General features: G+C 49.7%; 5 protein-coding genes across 5 annotated transcripts; all 5 read left to right on the forward strand.

Moving 5' to 3' along the window:
• Positions 1–2,792: 2,792 nt before the first annotated feature.
• Positions 2,793–6,271, forward strand: KD926_005117 (MFS transporter; the record flags this gene model as incomplete). The annotated part of the gene is made up of 6 exons (XM_053098407.1): positions 2,793–2,953; positions 3,009–3,041; positions 3,111–4,488; positions 4,543–5,672; positions 5,736–6,095; positions 6,145–6,271. The coding sequence occupies 6 exons, from the start codon at positions 2,793–2,795 to the stop codon at positions 6,269–6,271; spliced, it is 3,189 nt and encodes a 1,062-aa protein (XP_052957768.1).
• Positions 6,272–6,528: 257 nt separating this feature from the next.
• Positions 6,529–7,572, forward strand: KD926_005118 (dehydrogenase with different specificitie; the record flags this gene model as incomplete). The annotated part of the gene is made up of 3 exons (XM_053098408.1): positions 6,529–6,952; positions 6,997–7,370; positions 7,423–7,572. 3 exons carry the CDS (start codon positions 6,529–6,531, stop codon positions 7,570–7,572), a joined length of 948 nt encoding a protein of 315 aa, XP_052957769.1.
• Positions 7,573–8,399: 827 nt separating this feature from the next.
• On the forward strand, positions 8,400–10,305 carry KD926_005119 (MFS general substrate transporter; the record flags this gene model as incomplete). The annotated part of the gene is made up of 3 exons (XM_053098409.1): positions 8,400–8,708; positions 8,801–9,559; positions 9,628–10,305. The coding sequence occupies 3 exons, from the start codon at positions 8,400–8,402 to the stop codon at positions 10,303–10,305; spliced, it is 1,746 nt and encodes a 581-aa protein (XP_052957770.1).
• A 1,035-nt stretch (positions 10,306–11,340) lies between these two features.
• Positions 11,341–14,568, forward strand: KD926_005120 (putative nitrate reductase; the record flags this gene model as incomplete). Its single annotated transcript, XM_053098410.1, has 6 exons — positions 11,341–11,601; positions 11,666–12,928; positions 12,986–13,149; positions 13,201–13,586; positions 13,635–13,755; positions 13,806–14,568. The coding sequence occupies 6 exons, from the start codon at positions 11,341–11,343 to the stop codon at positions 14,566–14,568; spliced, it is 2,958 nt and encodes a 985-aa protein (XP_052957771.1).
• Positions 14,569–17,528: 2,960 nt separating this feature from the next.
• Positions 17,529–18,905, forward strand: KD926_005121 (polysaccharide lyase family 1 protein; the record flags this gene model as incomplete). Its single annotated transcript, XM_053098412.1, has 5 exons — positions 17,529–17,875; positions 17,940–18,065; positions 18,122–18,218; positions 18,268–18,501; positions 18,567–18,905. The coding sequence occupies 5 exons, from the start codon at positions 17,529–17,531 to the stop codon at positions 18,903–18,905; spliced, it is 1,143 nt and encodes a 380-aa protein (XP_052957772.1).
• Positions 18,906–19,562: the final 657 nt, after the last annotated feature.

The following is a 19,562-nucleotide window of genomic DNA, read 5'->3' on the forward strand; positions in this document are numbered from 1 at the left end:
TTTTAAACTTGTTGAATATTTGGGCTATACACTTGGTCTGCTGTGCAGCTGAATTTTTGGAGAAGACTGATATATTTGTTTATCCATATATTGAGCACGAGACTGGTTTCCTCCGATACAAGTTTCATGCCACTGTCTATCGTTTTCTGTCTTGAATTCGCTAGTGAGATTCCATTCGAAGTAGATGACGCACAAGGGGGAAAATAAATGGGAAAGATGTCAGAGAAAATACTTCTGGTTCTAATTGCTGGTTTCATCCAATAATTGTGGTCAATCTCGTGGTGCTCCCTTGGTGTCTTGATATAAAGCTTAATCATGGTCTCAAAAACTAACTTGAGTAAATAATCATTAACCAATGAGTGCACCGTGATGACCAGAAGCGTTTGGCCAAAATGGTTAGTTGTTATAGTAGTAAACTGCAGCTAAATAGGTACATAGAGCTTTGTACAGGTGACTTCTGGTCTGTGAATGCTTAAAATTGACGAAGCTGGTAACCAGGATGCCCTTCAAACCTTCTCAAATGTGGCACATGATGTTGAAGTTGAGACTATCACCTGTTTAAATTGTATATATATGGTAGACTCAACTCCAACGCCCCAATCCAGTGCAAGCAATGAATGCATCATTCTGCTGTCGCATTGGCTGCCTTGCCAAATTGGAAGCGACTCGATCAGTCTGAAATGTGGATCAACCCGCCTCCCCAGCAAGGGTCAACGCCGGAGTGGGCAGCGACTCACTCAGCTCTTTGTGGCCATGTACCTTAGAAGGCTTATCCAGTCCGTTCTCTACAAACCCTCCTCCCTCCCGCCAAAATTACTCCCAACGGCAAATCTGGTTGAGGAAGAGCACACCCCCCATTATAAGCCTCAGCACTTTTATCCTGTACGTCTTTATGAGATACTCAGTAATCGATACCAAATCGCCGCCAAAATAGGCTGGGGAACAAGTTCGACAGTATGGCTAGCACGCGATCTCCATCAGTATGTAAAAATTATCTAATAGTATATTCAAGCCTTGTCTCACTATTTCATAGGTGGCGATGGCTTCCGCTCCGATATGTGGCCATCAAAGTTAACGCAACCAGTTATGCATCTCAAGAGTCTGCGGAGAAGGAGCTGCGCATTACTGAGAATATAACTAGAGCGAATCCCCAGCATCAAGGCCGCAACTTTGTCACCATCTTGTTAGACTCGTTTCGTGTTGCTAGTCCGGGCGGCAATCATGTTTGCATGGTCTTCGATGCGCTTTGTGAACCCCTATAAATGCCAAAGCGTCGTTTCGAAGGAAACACAATCCCCATTGACGTTTTGAAACCGGTGTCTAAACTCATACTAGAAGGATTACGGTATCTCCACACAGAATGCCATGTTATTCACACAGGTAGGTAGCAACCGATCGACCCGCTTCAAGGATCGGTCACAGTTAACAGACAAACAAGATCTAAAGTCCGATAACATCTTATAGTCCCTACGCAACCCGTCTATCCTGGAGTCTGTCGCACAGGATGAGATGAACAATCCCTCTCCACGAAAACAACTGGACGATCGGGACATATACTTATCCCGAAATTACTGGGGACTGTCGCCCAACGAACTGGGGAGAGCGGTAATAACCGACTTTTGGGCTTGCTGTGTGCGGTGACGGCCCTCCGAACAGCCACCCCATCTAGCTAGAGGAATATCGGGCCCCGGATAGTCTGTCAGCTTTGGGAACTGTTCTATGGCCGTGGACCCTTCGACACGCCACCGGACTCGCGCGGCTCAGGCTCTACAGACGAAGTGCATCTGGGCCAAATAATTTCTCTCCTGGGGCCTCCTCCACTTGATCTTCTCGACCGGGGAAAAGAAACGTCTCGGTATTTTGACGATAAAGGTATGCTGGTTGTGTCCCAACTAGACGTAGCTAACTGATTTGAAGGACAATTCAAAAACCCGAGCTTATTGGAAAAAAAGACCTGGTCTCGATGGCTAAAGAGATTGATAGTGAGGGCGATATGCCCCAATTTGTAGACTTTACTTCTAGAATGCTACGCTGGAGACCCGAAGACCGGGCCACGGCGGAGAGCTGCTTTCCCACCCATGGTTCCCGTAAAAGAGACCTGTGAATGGGTGAAGGGGAGGGGATAATGTGTACAGTAAATAGAATCTCTTCACTTAGGAAAACTGGCTGATCAGGCATTCCTTTCTAGACCATGATCCAAGTAGACTAAGCCTTGGTAGGGCAGCGACTAGTGAAGGCCTCGCATGGTTAGCACCTGACCGAAAAGGAAGGAACTCTGCGGGGTGGACCGTGTCGGTGACGTCATTTCTCCCGAGGTTGAAGTCCGGCAGCCTCACGTCTCCCATTTTCTCCTGCAATCATTGCACCTTTGCGAGGTCACGATGAATGACAATGGCTCCTTCCACGGTAGCCATTGTAGTTTCCCCGAAGCATACACATTGCAGTGCACGTGGGTAGCTCTTGGCAACTGCCCTTCTGCTGCCCCACAGACTGGCCTGCCGATCCTCAATCTTCACCGGTTCCTTCCCATGCGAGACTTTTCAGAGTTCGCCAAAACAGAATCTTGGCCGTGTCGCTACATCCCCCGCATTGTCATTTCCATTACCCTCGGTTGTCTCCCGCCATCCGAACAGTCGTCTGGGAAGCCTCCATGCCCGTCGCTTTGTGATCACGTGTAGGACTGAAAACGACGGGCGGAGAAGGTCCGCCTGCAGCTCGGGATTTTCGGGACGCAGATTCCAGTGCTGCTGGTCGCCGAAACACCCCTCGCCATACAGCGTCACAGTGTCAACATGACCTCGCGTACCAGCTCGAGTGAATCGGCTGATTCGCAGTGGTCCCATCAAGACCCGCCCGATCCAAAGAAGGAGCCCAAGAATGGCCTGGGGACGAGGATCAAAAATGGTTGGGCCAGGCTGGAGTTGGACATCCCGACCGTGACATTGATGATGAAGTGAGTGCCCTTGCATCCAACGATGCGGAGAATTCAGGACTAATCACGCTGGCAGAGGCGCGATTCCGCCAACGATAGCTTTAGCGGCGTAAGACGAAATCTATCTGTCCGGCATCGGACTTTGACCCAGTGTGGGATATGTACTAACGTGGACAAGCTACCAAGCCGATTCGTTTGCCTCGCGTTTTAACACGGTCGGATACCTCGTGGCCATCGTGTCGGTGCTAGGTTTTGCCATCATGCCTCGCGCCAAGTTCATCCAGATGATGATTCTCGATGTCTTGGCAGTCTGCACCGCCTCCGCCGTGGCTCTGCTGATGATGTATTCGAGCGTGAAAGCTCGCGAACATACCGACCCGTCTTCCATTCCCACTTCCTCCAGCTCGAACATCGTGACGAACGGGAGTGGTGGCATCACTGCGACGCCGTATAATTCGTCGGCGTCGGTGGTCAGCGGCGTCTGGCTGTTTTTCGAGATATACCTCGTCCACTCGTTCCGTGCCAAGTACCAGCAGTTTCAATTTCCCGTGATTATCTACTCGATTGTTGCCAATGTGACGTTTGTGTACGCTCCACGGTTGCCGACAATGGCCGCCTCCATTAGCATGGTCAAAAAACTACTCGAGGCATGTCTTACCGGACTAGCCTTCTCGACAGGCACCTGTCTTTTTATCTTCCCCGTCACGTCGAGGAAAGTAGTCTTCAAGGAAATGGCAGGCTACGTCGGAGGTCTGCGTGCGGCTCTAAATGCGCACACGGCTTATTTCGGCACGCTTGAACGGGATGATATGTTTGGACGTGCGGAGACGTACGACTCTCACGTGGAAAAGATCACAGAGAAGGGCAAGGTTTACAGTCCCGAGGCTGAGGCCATTCGGGAGGCCGTTCGAAAACTCACCGATCTCCATGCCAAGCTTCATGCTGATTTGACCTTCGCAAAGCGAGAGATGGCGATCGGAAACCTGGGGCCCGACGACCTGCAAGCTATCTTTAGGCACCTGCGGCAAATCATGATTCCAATCGTCGGACTTAGCTTTGTCGTCGATATCTTCCAGCGCCTGTCGGATTATAACAAGTGGAACCAGCCAATCGATCCTATGGGAGCTGAACCGCCGGACGTCATCCGCCATCGGGTTGTGCAGGAATGGAACGATATAATGAGAGCAGTTCATGATCCATTTGATTCAATGATTCACACAATTGACGAGGGTCTCCAGCACGCTTTGTTTGCGCTCAAACTGGCTAAACCACCCAAGAAAACCGCTACAGATCTGGCGAACAGCTCCCCAGACGTGGAGGCTGGCCCTGGTCCCGGCGACAAAGAATTTGCCGCATATTTTGAAAGAAAGGTGCGCGAATTTAAGGTGGCCAAGAAAATTGCTCTGAGAACCTGGAGCGAAGAAAAGGGGATCAAGTTACCTGCCGACTTCTTTGATCGGCCGTCATCCGCAAATTTGAATGTAGACGACGTTCCTAAGGACGAATACGGAATTGGCCGCGATCGAAGTAGGCGACAACTTTACCTATTCCTTTATGTAAGTTTTGCTTGATGTGGAAGAAATCATTTGCAACGCTAACTTTCTTCACAGATGGAACAACTGCTCAATTCCGCTGGTCAGGTCGTATTGGAATTCGTCCGTTTTGCAGACGAGAGAGTCGAAAGTGGAAAGCTTTCCAGGAAGCATCTGATAATCCCAGGCTGGAAGCGTGTGCAGAAATGGGGACTCAGCGTGTTCAAGGCAGATGATTCCCACGAAGACGACAACATGGGTGACATGCACACTCAGAACAACATATTACAGCTCGGAGAGGCCTACAGGCATCGAAGGGATCCAGAGCATCTTCCCTCAGATACCGTATGGGAAAAGCTTGGGGACAAAATCAGAGTTATTCCTTCGATCTTGCGGTCATCTGAGTCTGCGTACGGTTTTCGAGTAGCCTGTGCGACCATGACTATTGCAGTGGTGGCTTTCATCCATGACACGCAGACCTTTTTCATCAAGCAGCGCTTCGTGTGGGCTATGGTCATGGTCAACCTCAGCATGTCTCCGACCTCCGGTCAAAGCATCTTTGGATTTGTCCTTCGAATTCTGGGGACAGTTTTGGCTATGATACTCAGTTTCTTGTGTTGGTTCATACCTGGCAAGAAGACGCCCGGTATCATCGTCTTTTTCTTCATATTCGTATCCATCATGTTCTATATTCCGATCAAGATGTTCCGGTTTCGCATCATTGGCATTATTACTATCATATCCACGTCCATGATCGTTGGATACGAGCTCCAGGTCCGCAAGGTCGGCGAGCAGGTTGCAACGTCTAATGGACAGCCATATTACCCCATTCAGCTTCTTGCGCCTTATCGCCTGGCGACCGTGACCGGCGGTATTGCGGTGTCGTTCTTTTGGACCTTCTTCCCGTATCCTATCTCGGAACACTCCGTCCTGCGTCAGAGTTTAGGGGCCTCGCTTTATCTTCTGGCAAATTATTATTCGATCATCCATGAAACAGTCAATGCTCGCATGCGTGGTGACGAGGGCGACGTCGCGTTGAAGACCTCGTCCGGGCGTCGGCTTTTGAAGGCCCGTAACAAGGTCTTTTCTAAGCAGATGCTTATGTTGACTGGTTTACGAACTTATTCCGAGTTTTTAAAATGGGAAGTGCCGATCGGGGGTCGGTTTCCCAAGAAGCAATATGATTCTATCATATCATGCATAGAAAGGTATGCCTTGGTCGATTTCGTTCCGTGTTCTGCTTCTACGTCTTTTTGGCTAACCCTAAGCAGTATTGTCAGTTATCTGAGTCTTCTGGGGTACGCGTCGGACACTCTCTTGCAGCTAGGTGATGATCCCGAAGACAGCAACTCTGTCTGGCTTCACGATTTCCGAAGACTGGTGGCCAGCGCACGTATCACGACCCATGAGATTACCTCTGTGTTATGCCTTCTATCAGCCAGCATCACCAATCGACAACCGCTGCCACCATACCTCAAGACACCCCGACCTTATAGCTTCTCCAAGAGACTCGAAGCTCTTGACAGTGACATTCTCAGTCTGCGACACATCGCGGAGCCTGGGTTCGCAACTTTTGCCGTGCTTCAGATTTCGACTCGTTGCATTGTGGGCGATGTAGATAGACTCATGCGGTAGGTGTCCTATCTGTCACTTGAAGTAACCCTGACTGACGGAATTTAGCGATGTAAAAACCTTGGTCGGAGAACTCGACTTTTCGTTCCATGCTGTGAGCACGGCGCACAGTGCCAAGTCGTCGGCTGATGTCTCGCGCTTTTCGAGGGCGACCGATCGCGATAAATTAGAGTAGCCACTGACGCGGTATAGACATACGTAGTACAGTGCTTATACCCACCGTATACAATAAAAAGCAAAGATAACTGTTCACAGTGTTCCTGCATCTCCTGTCTTGCATATGTAGAGTCGCAGATGAGCAGCTGACAGAAGCACCGACAACCCCGCTCTCTCATCACGCACGTCACTTGTTTTCTTCTCTTCTTCTTTTTTCCTTCCACACTTTCATCCCTTTCTCCTGCATTTTCATCCCAGAAATAACCAAGTCGCAAAATGCAGGAATATCACCTTGACGCCTCCATTCTCACCCAAGCTGCTACTAAAACGATCATCATCACTGGCGCAGCCAATGGCATCGGCGCCGCAACAGCGACTTTGTTTAACGCGCGCGGGGCTAACGTAGTCATTTCTGACTTGGAACCATGTCGTGAGAAGGCCAAGTCTCTCATTCAGTCCTTCGACCATCCCGACCGCGCAGTCTTCATCTCAGCGGATATTCTCAACTGGACTGACATGACCACGCTATTCAAACAGGCTGCGCAGAAATTTGGATTGGTCGACATCGTAATCGCTAATGCCGGAACTATGGAATCTAGCCCGGTCCTAGACCTGAATGATGTTGACGGCGAGGGAAATCTGAGAGAGTCAGCCGAGGGATTTAGGGTGATTGACATCAATCTAAAAGGGACATTGAATAGTATGAATCTTCATCCCTTCAGGCACTCCTCATCACATCAATAGCTAGCACGACAAGTCGACTAATCACCGAAGAGAAAGCCCTCCGCCTCGCAATGCATCACATGAAATCCAATAGAACGCCCGGTTCGATCGTGCTATTAGCGTCCACATCTGGCCATTTCGGTGGTACGGGGGTTGCAGCCTACGTGGCCTCCAAACACGGCGTCATCGGGCTTCTGCGAGCTTCTCAGCAGACAGCAGAAAAGCACAGGATCCGAGTCAATGCCGTCGCGCCTTTTTTCACGCCGACACACATCACGGCTGGGTTTGCGCAGAAGTGGAAAGAGGCTGGCTTGGATGCGAACACGCCGCAGGGCGTGGCGGAGGCGATTGCGAATATCGCGGTGGATGAGGGGGTCAGGGGAGAGTGTATTCTTGTAAGCTGCTTATCAGTTCCTTACCACTTTATGGAGAAGTTGACCAGCTCAGGTCGCGGGAAAGTATCTCCGGCAGATGGAGTCCACCAGAGCGCGGCTCCTTCCTGACTGGTTGGGCCAGGACGTGGCCGCGTTCATGGGCCGAGCCATGCAGTTCTTCGTGGACATCGGTGGCTATGTCTTACCTCAATGGCGCAGCTGAATCACACATCGGATCTGACATAAGTGTTTATTGGTGCTGATCATCTCTTAATGATAAATGTGTCACTTCCCATGAAGCAGATCTGACGGTGATCATCCACATGCAGTGGTTCACTATCCGATCATCAATTTCAATGCGGAGTACGGAGTACAAGGTCTGATAGAGCATATCTGCAACACCGCCACTCATGCAAGGGGTAACCCCCATGATCCGCGTCATTCATTACTCTACTGGTCAACTTATTTCTTGAGGTCTGCATAACTTGGGACCTGCGTTGGCATTTCAGCATCCCACTGGACCTATCATCCCTGTGGGAGACCAAACGACGATACAGAATGGAATGTACCGAGCCCGCTTACTCCCAAAATTTACGGTGATGACGACTTCCCCCGGGTGATTTGCTCAACTATAAAATTCATAATGAGGCGGGTTCACACCTTCTGCGACCTGCGGTGCTGTATCATCCCTTGTGAGTAGGTCGCAGGCAGCCCAACAATATGGATGACCCCCTTTTTGGCATCAATAGCTTTTCCATCATCCCTTGCGCGACGGAATCACCTCTTCCACTCTAGTGACTTGTGTCCATAGAGCAAGAACCCTTAACTTCACCAAGGTGACAGGTATATTTAGCTCTCTTCAGAAGGTATGTGTGATTTCAGACTTTTTCCAATCTTTTATTAAAGTCACCGATGCTGTACAACCGGATTGAATTGCGCCGCTTTGTCCTGCCCTCCGCAATTCCGCCCCATTTATGACGCTGCAGTGTCCAATCTTCCCCCCTGTTATGGTATTCATATCGCTTTCGAGGTTAACGTTGAACAAATGAAATGGGTAGAGGAATAGAATTAGTCGAAGTCGTCGGTGCAAAATCTGACAATGACAACAAAGCTGGTTCCAGGACCGCCCCTCGCACTAGCATTCAATGCTTCGGCGACGAATATAATAATATTAATAGCCCACACGCCACATCATTTGCGCACGCCAACGGCCCGGATCTAGAATGTTGTCACCAAGAAAAGCCGGGACTGGAAGTGGGCTGGAAACCGGGCGTTCCAGAATATCTTTTTATGACTTGTATTTGCATCCTAGTGGCGATGGATGCATTCAACGCCATGGTGGTTATTCCTTTGGTTCCTGTAAGTCTTCAATTGCAGCTCGGGCAGGCCAAAAGCCTGGCACAGCTACAGAGCTAGCCACCCACTAACGTGCATGTTTTCTTTCCAAACAGGCATTGGCCAGTGATCTAGGTCAGCCCCTCGAAAATGTCCTATGGATCAATACTTCCTATTTTCTTGCCAATGCAGCAAGTCAAACGATCTCATCTATGCTGGCGGATGTATTCGGACACGGGCCAATCCTTCTTTCTGCAGTGGTGCTCGCAACAATCGGAACAGGTGTCTGCGGGGGTGCGTTCAACTTGGCCGGTTTGATCGCCGGTCGATCACTCCAGGGAACAGGTGGGGGTGGGATTTTGGCTGCGTCGCTTCTGATCATCACGAACTCGATACCCAAGTACCATCATCTCGAGTTCTCGAACTATGTTTTTCGTGCGCAGGTGACGGGATCTATCGTTGGCGCCATTCTGGGTGGACTTTTTGGCGATTTTGCGACGACAATATGGCTATTCTATTCCAGCTTTGTTTTCTGTGCTCTAGGAATGCTTGTCGTTCCTTTCGCTGTGGACTTGCGAGGAGGCGAACAGGGCAAGACGGGCTATATATGCAAACTGAGCCGGACAGACTGGCTGGGTTCTCTGCTCATCCTGCTAGGAGTTGGTTGTCTATTGATTGGGATTAGTTGGGGTGGCACACGCTTCGCATGGGATACAGCAGCCACATTGGCGCCGATATGTGTGGGCGCAAGCCTGCTGCTCGTCTTGGTCGTGTACGAGCGATTCTGGACGGTGCATCCGTTTTTCAGCTCCGCCATGTTCAAGACGCTCTCGACGACAATGATACACATTAGTGGATTTATCCACGGACTCATCGTTCGTCTTCCCCGGACTAAACGTCCACACAAGCAACCTTCACATGGGTATAGCTAATCAAGATACAGATATCAGCCCACCTCCACTTCCTACCCCTCTATCTCATCTTTGTCAAATACCTCCCCCACGCCCTCACCGGCCTAGGGCTCGTAGCCCTCGTCGCCCTTACCCTCCCCATCCTCATTCTCGTCCAAAAACTCCGCCTCCTCTCCCACCAACCAAACTTAAACCCCTGGATCCTGCGCCTCGGCTGGGCCCTCGCCACCATCTCAACCGGCTGCCTCACAATCCTCGATTTCAACACCCCGACCCCCGCTTGGGTCATTCTATTCCTCATCTGCGGCCTCTCCCACGCCCTCCTCACCCACTCTTTCATCCGATGCATATTCACCCGCCCCTTCGACCCCGACAATGACTCGGAGTCCGACTCCGACACAGACCCTTTCCCCAAGGGCTACGCTAAGCGCAATATTCCGCCCATACTATTACACTCCATCCTGAGGACATGGGGCATGTGCATTGCCATCCCTATCAGCGGGACCATCATGCTCAATCAGTTGTTCTGGGACGTGGAAAGGCGGTTCCCGTTTCCTGGGGAGGTTTCGTTTATGGTTGAATTCGGGGCGTTGATGCCAGGTGGTGAGAGAGATGATTACGTTGATGGGTTTCGGGTCCTCTGGCCGGTTTTTACAGGTGTTGCGGCGCTGGGGGCCGTGTTGGGGGGTGTTTGGGGGAGGGTGAGGTAGTTTTCTGTTGTCTTTGCTTGTTGGCTATAAAGTGATTTGTGGATTAGAAATTGAATTCAGAGTTTTGTTAAACACCTTCCGTTTGAATTCATGGTTTTTCTTTGGAATCAAAGGCTGCAAAAGCCATGCTCAGTGAAAGATATCAATCAGATCCGGATGAATATTGGAATACCGTCGCCTTGCTATATTTGTATCTTGAGAGCCATCCATCCTCTTAAGGTTTTCTAGGAGCATAAGAGGTAGGGAGCTTATGCGATTTCCCAGCGTTGTAGTTGAGTACTTGTCAGGCAGTACGGCACCAAAGCACCAAAACACAAGTCACGTGTGGAAAAAAATACCGCTGCACTAAAAAGGGTCAACCCTTAGGTAGTAGTAAGGGCTTATTTCTAGTGCAAATCCGCGGCGATATCACGCCTCCCCCATTGAGTTAGAGCATTCCGCTCTCACGTGCCAGTCGTGCCAGGTCCCGCGTCCGGAAGGCTGTCGATCCCTTGATCCATGCCTGGCAGGGCTACCTGAAAGCAATGTTGTGCAATCAATCCGCTGGTTGCAATTTCAATTGTGATCATGGAAGGCTTGCGCAGCAAACAAAGGCTTTTCAAGAACATTCAGCCAACACCTATGCGGCTGATTGCACTTGCTGATCTCATGACTGGTTGATCTAGTCCAAACGTCAATCGATGGAGCCAATAGGCCATCTCTACATGCATCCATAGTCATTGAGACCCAGTGGGTTCCAAATGAGATTCCGATATCGACCACGATTGGAGGTTCTAGTGAAGACAACATGATGAACATATCGAGTCATGACGTATGACGATGTGGCGCCGGAAACGGAAACGGATATCACATACCTACATCCACGGTATGTAGGGATGTATGGATAAACGTCCGATTTCATCAGCCAGCAACCCATATTACTAGCTTCCATTGCGTGTCGGATTGTCTACATATACCCCCGAATCCCGCGGACGTGCTTCTTTCTCGTCGGCTAGAGAGAAACTAGGAGAAACTAGCGCAGCCAGGTCAACCAACATGTCGCCTCCCGCTGCCATCTCCCCACCGCCAAGCACTAAGGCCAGAGATGACATTTTCACGGAGCCTGATTGGAACAAGGTTCATAGTCATCGCATTGGCCTCCGGAATAAAGATGATCGGTTCCCGGGTCTTACGCACGATGGGGATGATCCGCGATTTGAACTAGAGGAGTTGTCGGAGAAGGAGGTGCAGGAGTTGCAGGCGAAGAAGGCTAAGGGGGAGTTGCTTACTGTGAGGGATTTTATGAAGGATCAGGAGGTGAGCGCTCGCTTTGTTCTTTGTTTAATGGGGGGACATAAGCTAATTGACTCTCGTCCAATAGGATTTTCATATCAGTCGACCGGACGTGCATCCTAAGTACTGGCGATACGTACTGCATACGACGGAGGACTTCATTAAATATGAGGAGGAATGGCCGATAAACAAAAAGGAGCCCCCAAAGGAGGATAAGCAGGCTACAGCCACCAACGGGGTGGCACATGACACATACACACCGGAACAGTTGGAGTTCCTGAAGAATCTCCAGGACGAAGCGGAGTACATCCGCACCTTGAAGATCAACGACGGAAAGGGCATTTCTCCCGCGAAAAATGCACTTATGCCTGCGGATGTTGACGACCAGGATAAGCTCACGCCCGACAATTGGGTTCCACGGTCGGACCATCTGCTTCGGCAAACCGGTAGGCATCCTCTCAATGCAGAGCCCAATCTAGCGGAGCTTCTGGGTGCAGGTCTTATCACTCCCAGCCCGCTGCACTATGTCCGCAACCATGGTCCCGTGCCGCATCTTCTGTGGGAAAACCATAAGCTCGAGATATCGGCCGGAAAATCCATGAGCCTATTCATGGATGATCTGGTGGATCAATTCCAGAGCATTAACATTCCCGTTTTGCTTGCCTGTGATGGCAATCGTCGGAAGGAAGTCAACATGGTCAAGCGAAGTATGGGATTCAATTGGGGCGCCGGAGCAGTCAGCTGCGCATACTGGAAAGGTGTCCTCCTGCGCGACGTGTTGATCAAAGCGGAAATCGAGCAATTGATGTCGGATTATCCTAACCAACGTCTTTATGTCAACTTCCAAGGCTCGGAAACCTTGGCCGAGGGCAAATATGAGACATCTATTTCACTGGATCATATCATGAATCCGGACAACGATGTATTACTGGCTTACGAGATGAACAATAACCCATTGCCCGCCGACCATGGGTACCCGGTTCGACTCATTGTTCCTGGATTTGTCGGCGGGCGCTGTGTGAAATGGTTGCAAAGCATCTGGGTAACGGACAATGAAAATGACAGTCACTATCATATTTATGATAACCGTGTGGTTCCCAGCTTCGTGGAGGAGAGAACCTCGGATTTTGGCAAAGCCATGTACAATCACCCCAGCACGGCATGCATGGAGCAGATGCTGAACTCGGTCATCATGAGACCTGATCACGGTGAAAAGGTTAAACTTACCGGTGCCAAAATGGGAGAGAAATATCGGGTCCAGGGGTATGCGTATAACGGTGGGGGGAATGAGATTCAACGCGTTGAGATTAGCTTGGATGGAGGGAAGAACTGGCTATATTGTACACGCAAGGTGAGTTTAATACGGGACTTCTTTCGGGTCGCAAGGTCCCTTACTGATCAACGACAGTATCCGGATGCACCCCTGCGTCATGGACGGAAGTTCTGGACATGGCTGCACTGGTACAAAGACCTTCCCATCGCCGAACTGCTGAAAGCGGAAAGCATTACAGTTCGATGCTGGGATGTCAACAAAAACACGCAACCAGAGAACATCCGGTGGAACCTTGAGGGGTAGGTTAAACGCTTCTCGTGTTTATCATAACATAGGCTTACTGGTCATAGAATGATGAACAATGCTCAGTTTGTGGTGAAGTCGGAAATTGTTCAAGACCCAGATACCAACCAATCCGTGCTGCAATTCCGTCATCCAACCAATGCAACCGGCGATGGTGGATGGATGACGTCCTCCCGCGAGAATCAGATTAATGACTGGGAGCAAGAGGGTGATACGCCGGTCAAGCAATACGATCGCCAAGAGATCGAAAAGCATTCGACCGAAACGGACTGTTGGCTCGTTATCAACAACAAAGTATACGACGCGACCAGCGTTCTCGCCTGGCATCCCGGGGGTAAAGACGCCATCTTAGCACACGGAGGCCGGGTACATGTGCAGACAACGGAGGAGTTCGAATCTGTGCATGATACACATGCTCACGAGGAACTGCAAAGTTTGTCAAGCCTGTCCTAATACATTGACATTGCTAATAAAATCACAGAACACATTATCGGCGTGGTCTCGAAGAACACGCAGGACTATATGAAACAGCAGGCGGAGGAAGCAAGAAAAGAAGCCGAGGGATCGCATGACAATCCTGACATAGCTCTGAAACCTCACAAGTATGCTATATACGCTCCCCGGCTCAAGCCACACAACTAACATCTCCTAGATGGATCCAAGCCAAACTCCTAGGAAAGACCCCACTTTCTGACGACACGAACCGGTACAAGTTCGCTTTGCCGGAAGGCAAGAAGCTCGGTCTAGAAAGCGGGCAGCATGTACAGGTCGGATTCCATTTCGAAGACAAATTGGTATTCCGGTCATACACGCCCGTCAGACCGGTAACAGAAAAAGAGGAAGACGGAACATTCGACCTCGTCGTCAAAACCTACAAGCCCGATCTGAAGCAACCAGGGGGCACGATGAGCAACATCCTTGATTGTCTGCGCGAGCATCAAGAGATCGACATCACCGGGCCGACCGGCGAGATCCGCTACCGCGGGAATGGAAAGTTTCTGATCGACAACGTGGAGTACCACTTTGATCGCATCCAATTGATCCTTGGCGGCTCTGGCATCACACCCGGCTATCAAATCATCGCGCATATCCTGTCTTCTCCAGAAGATAAGACGCAGATCAAAGTTGTGGATTCCAACAAGACTGAGAACGACATCTTAATGCACGACGAACTAACCAAGTTCGAAGAGAAACATCCCGATCAACTTCAGGTTTATCATATTCTTTCCCAAGCAGGTCCCAGCTGGATTGGACTGAAAGGACATGTTGATGGGCCAATGCTTTGTAAATATGCGTTTCCGCCTGACGAGAAGACTGTTGCGTTGCTGTGCGGTCCGCCTGCTATGGTTAAGGCGGTTGTGACGGCATTGGAGAGTTGGGGTTATCATAAGGATCGTAATATCTTTGGATTTTAATTGGGGGAATTGAGTATCTACTTTCTATTTAATGAATTCGCAATTCAGCTGTTGCTTTATTGGATTAGATGAATTGTCTCTTTCATAATATATCTGGTTTTCTCAATATCGTTATCAGCGGCTTCAAAATGGACAACAGCCGTTTATCTGTTCCCTGGCCATCATTAATTAATCATATTGCAGCTGTCTGAAAATATTCGAGTATGGGCTATCTGGAGCGTAGCAACCCGTTCTGGACTTGCTCACCCCCTCATCATAACCATATCAACTGTCGACAAGTTTATGGCGCAACTAAATCCGTTTGATGTCGGTGACAGACAAATTTCAACCAACCTTTGATCCCTATTTCCTGTTCAGAAGCGGTTTCTGGCCGGAAACATAGACACATCAGCGGAACCTAGGAACCTATTCGGCTACGCCGACCTAGGTTGAGTTCAGCTGTTCACTAGCCATCCCTTTCTTTATCTCGTATGATATTTTGCCTTTTTCATCTCGCTATATAGACTAGGAACAGCATCTTCATATGTTTCGGTCGGGAGTTGGGCAAAAAGGATGTAGGTCATTGTCCCTTCAGTAGGGAGTTAGAAACATCAGCTTTCTGTACCTAAAGTGCTTCCCGGTTCTCCCCAAGAACCAAGCCCGGAAAGAATATTTTCTCAGAGCAGGTTTCGAGTCCGCGGAGAGTGAGTGCACCGTATACCTCTTCATGAATCATACTCGGAAAGCATCACCGAGTCTAACTTTTTCCATTACTTACCGCCAAAGAGAGAAAAGGAGGCCGAACATAAGAAAAAGATGTTTGATCTTTTAATTCAATCTTACGCTAGATCACGTCTACAGGGAGATTAATATATGAAAGTGAAAGACTTGATTATTGAAGTGGGTTCCGAGTGAGACATTGACTAGTTTAAGTGGCCTCTAGCTACTCCCACTTGTGGGCTGCAGACCGCAGACTGCCGGCAGTGGCATAACTGGGACGGCGATTTGAACGTGCAATTTGCATGGATGGGTGCATGCGTATGGATTCTTGAAATAAGAAGTTAGATAGAGGCTAAAAACTCCGTTGAGAGGTTAATTTAACGGATTTTAATCGGGTTCTAGAACGATGGATGGTGGTCAATAGATTGTTTCCGGAAAGACTCAAGGCAAGTTGAAAGAGGCAATATGTAGGTGTTTCCTTTGTTCTTTTTCTGGTCCGTTTCTCTAATTGCGAAAATACAATTTACCATGTTCTGTTGAATTACTTCGTCTTATTTCTCCCATCTATATCGATTTACGACATACCTCAATAAGATTCAGCCACCTGGCTTCCATCCCTTTCAATTAACTGTCTCAACATCAGGCCACCAGCCACTATCCGTCACCTTTAGCATTAACAATATCCTCGAATAATCAAAATCCTCCGACCCTCCGAGCAAAAAAGGCTAATTAGAAGGACATGAATCAGTCTATATCGGGCCCCGCATGGCGCAGAACCCGGCCTCCAGCGAAGCAGCACAATCTTGGACGTGGCACTGCAGCCCGCTGAATAAGCTTTCTTTCAAGCAAGCTTATACTCTAATTGCGAGCTAGCCTAGTGGCAATTAAAATATATTAACGTCATTTCCTGGTGTCCGGAGGCCCGGAGACTAGGACTATTTGGCAGGCTGGATGGATGGTAGCATGGGATTTAGTTGCCTTCTTGGGCGATGTACCGATGGAGTTACCAGGCTCAGGCCGGTATCAGCTTGGCTCTGCTGATGGTAAGACTACAATAGAAAGATCGATATTGATTGAATGATTTTTACCGCATAATTGTGGTCTGTTAAATGCATTATGGTAGATAGGCTTCGGCGATGAAAGAGGCCTCGGAAGTCGACGGAATCGTTACCAGGACGGTAGTTTCACGTTCTGGAAGCGTTCGATGGAGTAGGACGGAGAATGATATGATCTGAGATTTTTATACCCCAAAGACCGAGTCGGTGGGCCGGTGGATCGGACTATCACCGTTCCTGGCTCGCGGGTGTCCACATTAGCCACGATCTCAAACGGGGTTAAAAAGGTTTTCACTTTTCACGCCGTACAGCGTATAATTTGCCCCTTTAGTGTGGTGTGAATGGGAAAGAATAAAAATAATAATTCAGAGGAGAGAAGAAGGGCTCATCGAGGGGAGCTTACAGATTGCTTCTCATATTGCCAAGATAAGGCGAAGAAAAATGACATCTCCCGTCAGCAGTCACCCATACAATATTGATTATTCTACTCACGCTCCAATTCTCCAATTTCGGCAGTTGTCCGGACCCCCAGAGCAAGTCGCCAAGACGGAGCAATTGCTTTTACGGTGAAAGCCGTCCACCGCCAGTCAGCAGTTCAAAGGGGGGGAGACTATTCCCGGCCTAAGGCTAAGAGGGCTTTAGTGGACATCGTGAAACACCGTAAATTTCCCGAATCACTCCACCATCCACCTCCTCATTAACGGAATGGATCTACACGTTCGTGAACGCCGCATGAGAAACGTGGTTGAGCACCGGACATGCCTGTTCTCCTCCACGAATTCACCCACGCCAATGGGCCTCAGCCCTCTAGTTTCGGCGGACTGGAAACGGTGCGGTTTTACTCTGGGGCCCTGGCCTGTTATCGCCGGCTGCCATGGCTTGTTTCACGACATTGTCCGTGGACCCCAATTTATTCTTGCAGTCCGGTTTATTGGGCCATGATGATAGCGGTGATGATGGGCTGGGTTCCATGTTCGTTTTCCCAGGGGTAGGAGGCAACTGTACTCCTCTAGTCCTGACCTTGCAAGGATTTTATTTCTCCGGAGATTCTATAGATATAAAGACCGGGGTTCCTCTCCCTTCATACGGCTTTTCTTTTCTTAACCAAATCATTCATTCATTCTTTTTCTTTTCCCATTTTCTAATTTTAATTGATACCTTCTTTATTGGATTTCCTTTCTTTTGTCTCAGGTCATTCTCTCCATCATGAAGTACACCGGGCTTTTCAGCGCGGCTGTTGCTGCTTTCGCCAGCAGTGCTGCCGCCGTCAGCGTCTCCGGCGCCGCCGAGGGTTTCGCCAAGGGCGTGACTGGAGGTGGAAGCGCCTCTGCTGTCTACCCCAGCACGACCGATGAGCTGGTCTCATACCTCGGTGACAGCTCTCCCCGTGTCATCGTCCTGTCCAAGACGTTCGACTTCCGCGGAACCGAGGGTACCACCACCGAGACTGGTTGCGCTCCCTGGGGTACTGCCTCCGGCTGCCAGCTGGCCATCAACAAGGACAACTGGTGCAACAACTACGAGTCCAGCGCCCCCTCGGCCTCTGTCACCTAGTAAGTCCGAGGTCTTTTGATTTGCACCGTCTTGCGCTTGCTTGCTGACTCCTCTCCTTTCCAGTGACAACGCCGGTTCCCTCGGTATCACCGTCGCTTCCGACAAGACCATCATTGGTGAGGGCAGCAAGGGTGTGATCATGGGTAAGGGTCTCCGCATGGTCAGCGGTACCTCCAACGTTATCATCCAGTGAGTATATGATCGGTTCTGCATCTGGGAATATTCCCTAATCAACCACCCTCTAGGAACATCGCCGTTACCGACATCAACCCTCAGTACGTCTGGGGTGGTGATGCCATCACCGTCAACGATGCCGACAACATCTGGATCGACCACGTCACCGTACGTTGCTCTACACCTGTATGAAATCTACCCAATCTAACCAGAATAGACTGCCCGTATCGGTCGCCAGCACATCGTCCTCGGAACCCAGGCCGACAACCGTATCACCCTCTCCAACAACTTCATCAACGGCGAGTCCGATTGGTCCGCTACCTGCGACGGCTACCACTACTGGGCCATCTACCTTGACGGCTCTTCCGACATGGTCACCATGAAGGGCAACTACATCTACCACACCTCCGGCCGTTCCCCCAAGGTCCAGGGCAACACCCTCCTGCACGCTGTATGTCTCACTTTCCCCTTCCTACCATCTCTATAGATTCTCGCCACTAACCCAGCCTCTTCTAGGTCAACAACTACTGGCACGACAACACCGGCCACGCCTTCGAGATCGGTGAGGGTGGCTACGTTCTCGCCGAGGGTAACGTTTTCCAGAACATCAACGTCGTCGCCGAGTCCCCCATCAACGGTGCTCTTTTCACTGCCCCCGACGCCGGCACCAACAAGGTCTGCTCGTCCTACCTCGGCCGCGAGTGCCAGATCAACGGATTTGGCAGCTCCGGCACCTTCAGCCAGGCCGACGAGAGCTTCCTCTCTAACTTCAAGGGCAAGAACATTGCTTCGGCCTCTGCCTACGGCAACGTTGCCTCCAGCGTCTCTTCCGGCGCTGGTGCCGGCCATCTGTAAGCGGTTTCGCTACTTTTTACTTCCCTTGCAGATCCTGGTGAAATGCCCCTAGTCCCTAGAGGATGAGATGATTCAGGTTGATCATTCATGCATGTATGAGATTGTTTGAGACTTTCTCTTTATATATATATAACTTGTGCCTATTGCATATGTTCCTAGCGAATATTAGTCTAATTTGGTTTGATGAAGCCCTGGGTGGTTTTATTTACACACATGATTTTCTTTTTCTATTGGTGGTTTTGCGGAGTAGAGACTCAGATCACGAGATCTATCGTTACCCTGACTCCCCCTTCTTTGTGATATAATGCAACTTGATCTATTGGATCCGACCGGGTTCTTAACACAGACTATCAAACGAATGACTTTCCAGCGGCAGCTCACAGACCAAGATCTCCGATTCCTGCAGATCTTTAATCTACCGAACGAGTCAAGTGCCAGTTAAACGTTGATCAGGTCGTTTTACGGAGTACTATATAGTCCGACCATGGAAGATGATATCATTCAATGAAACGATCCCAGATACTAAGATCCCATCGATTATTCTAGACCGTTAGGAGCATGAACTTGTTAGGTAACCGTTCACGCGATCTTGATCGATTAGGTTTTCTTCGTGTCACACAGTTAGACTAGGTGGGGGTTCCACTGTTGGGGTTGCTT

Source organism: Aspergillus affinis, assembly GCF_023601865.1.
Source record: "Aspergillus affinis strain CMG 70 chromosome Unknown NODE_24_length_322487_cov_87_188170, whole genome shotgun sequence".
In the NCBI taxonomy this organism is placed as follows: domain Eukaryota; kingdom Fungi; phylum Ascomycota; class Eurotiomycetes; order Eurotiales; family Aspergillaceae; genus Aspergillus; species Aspergillus affinis.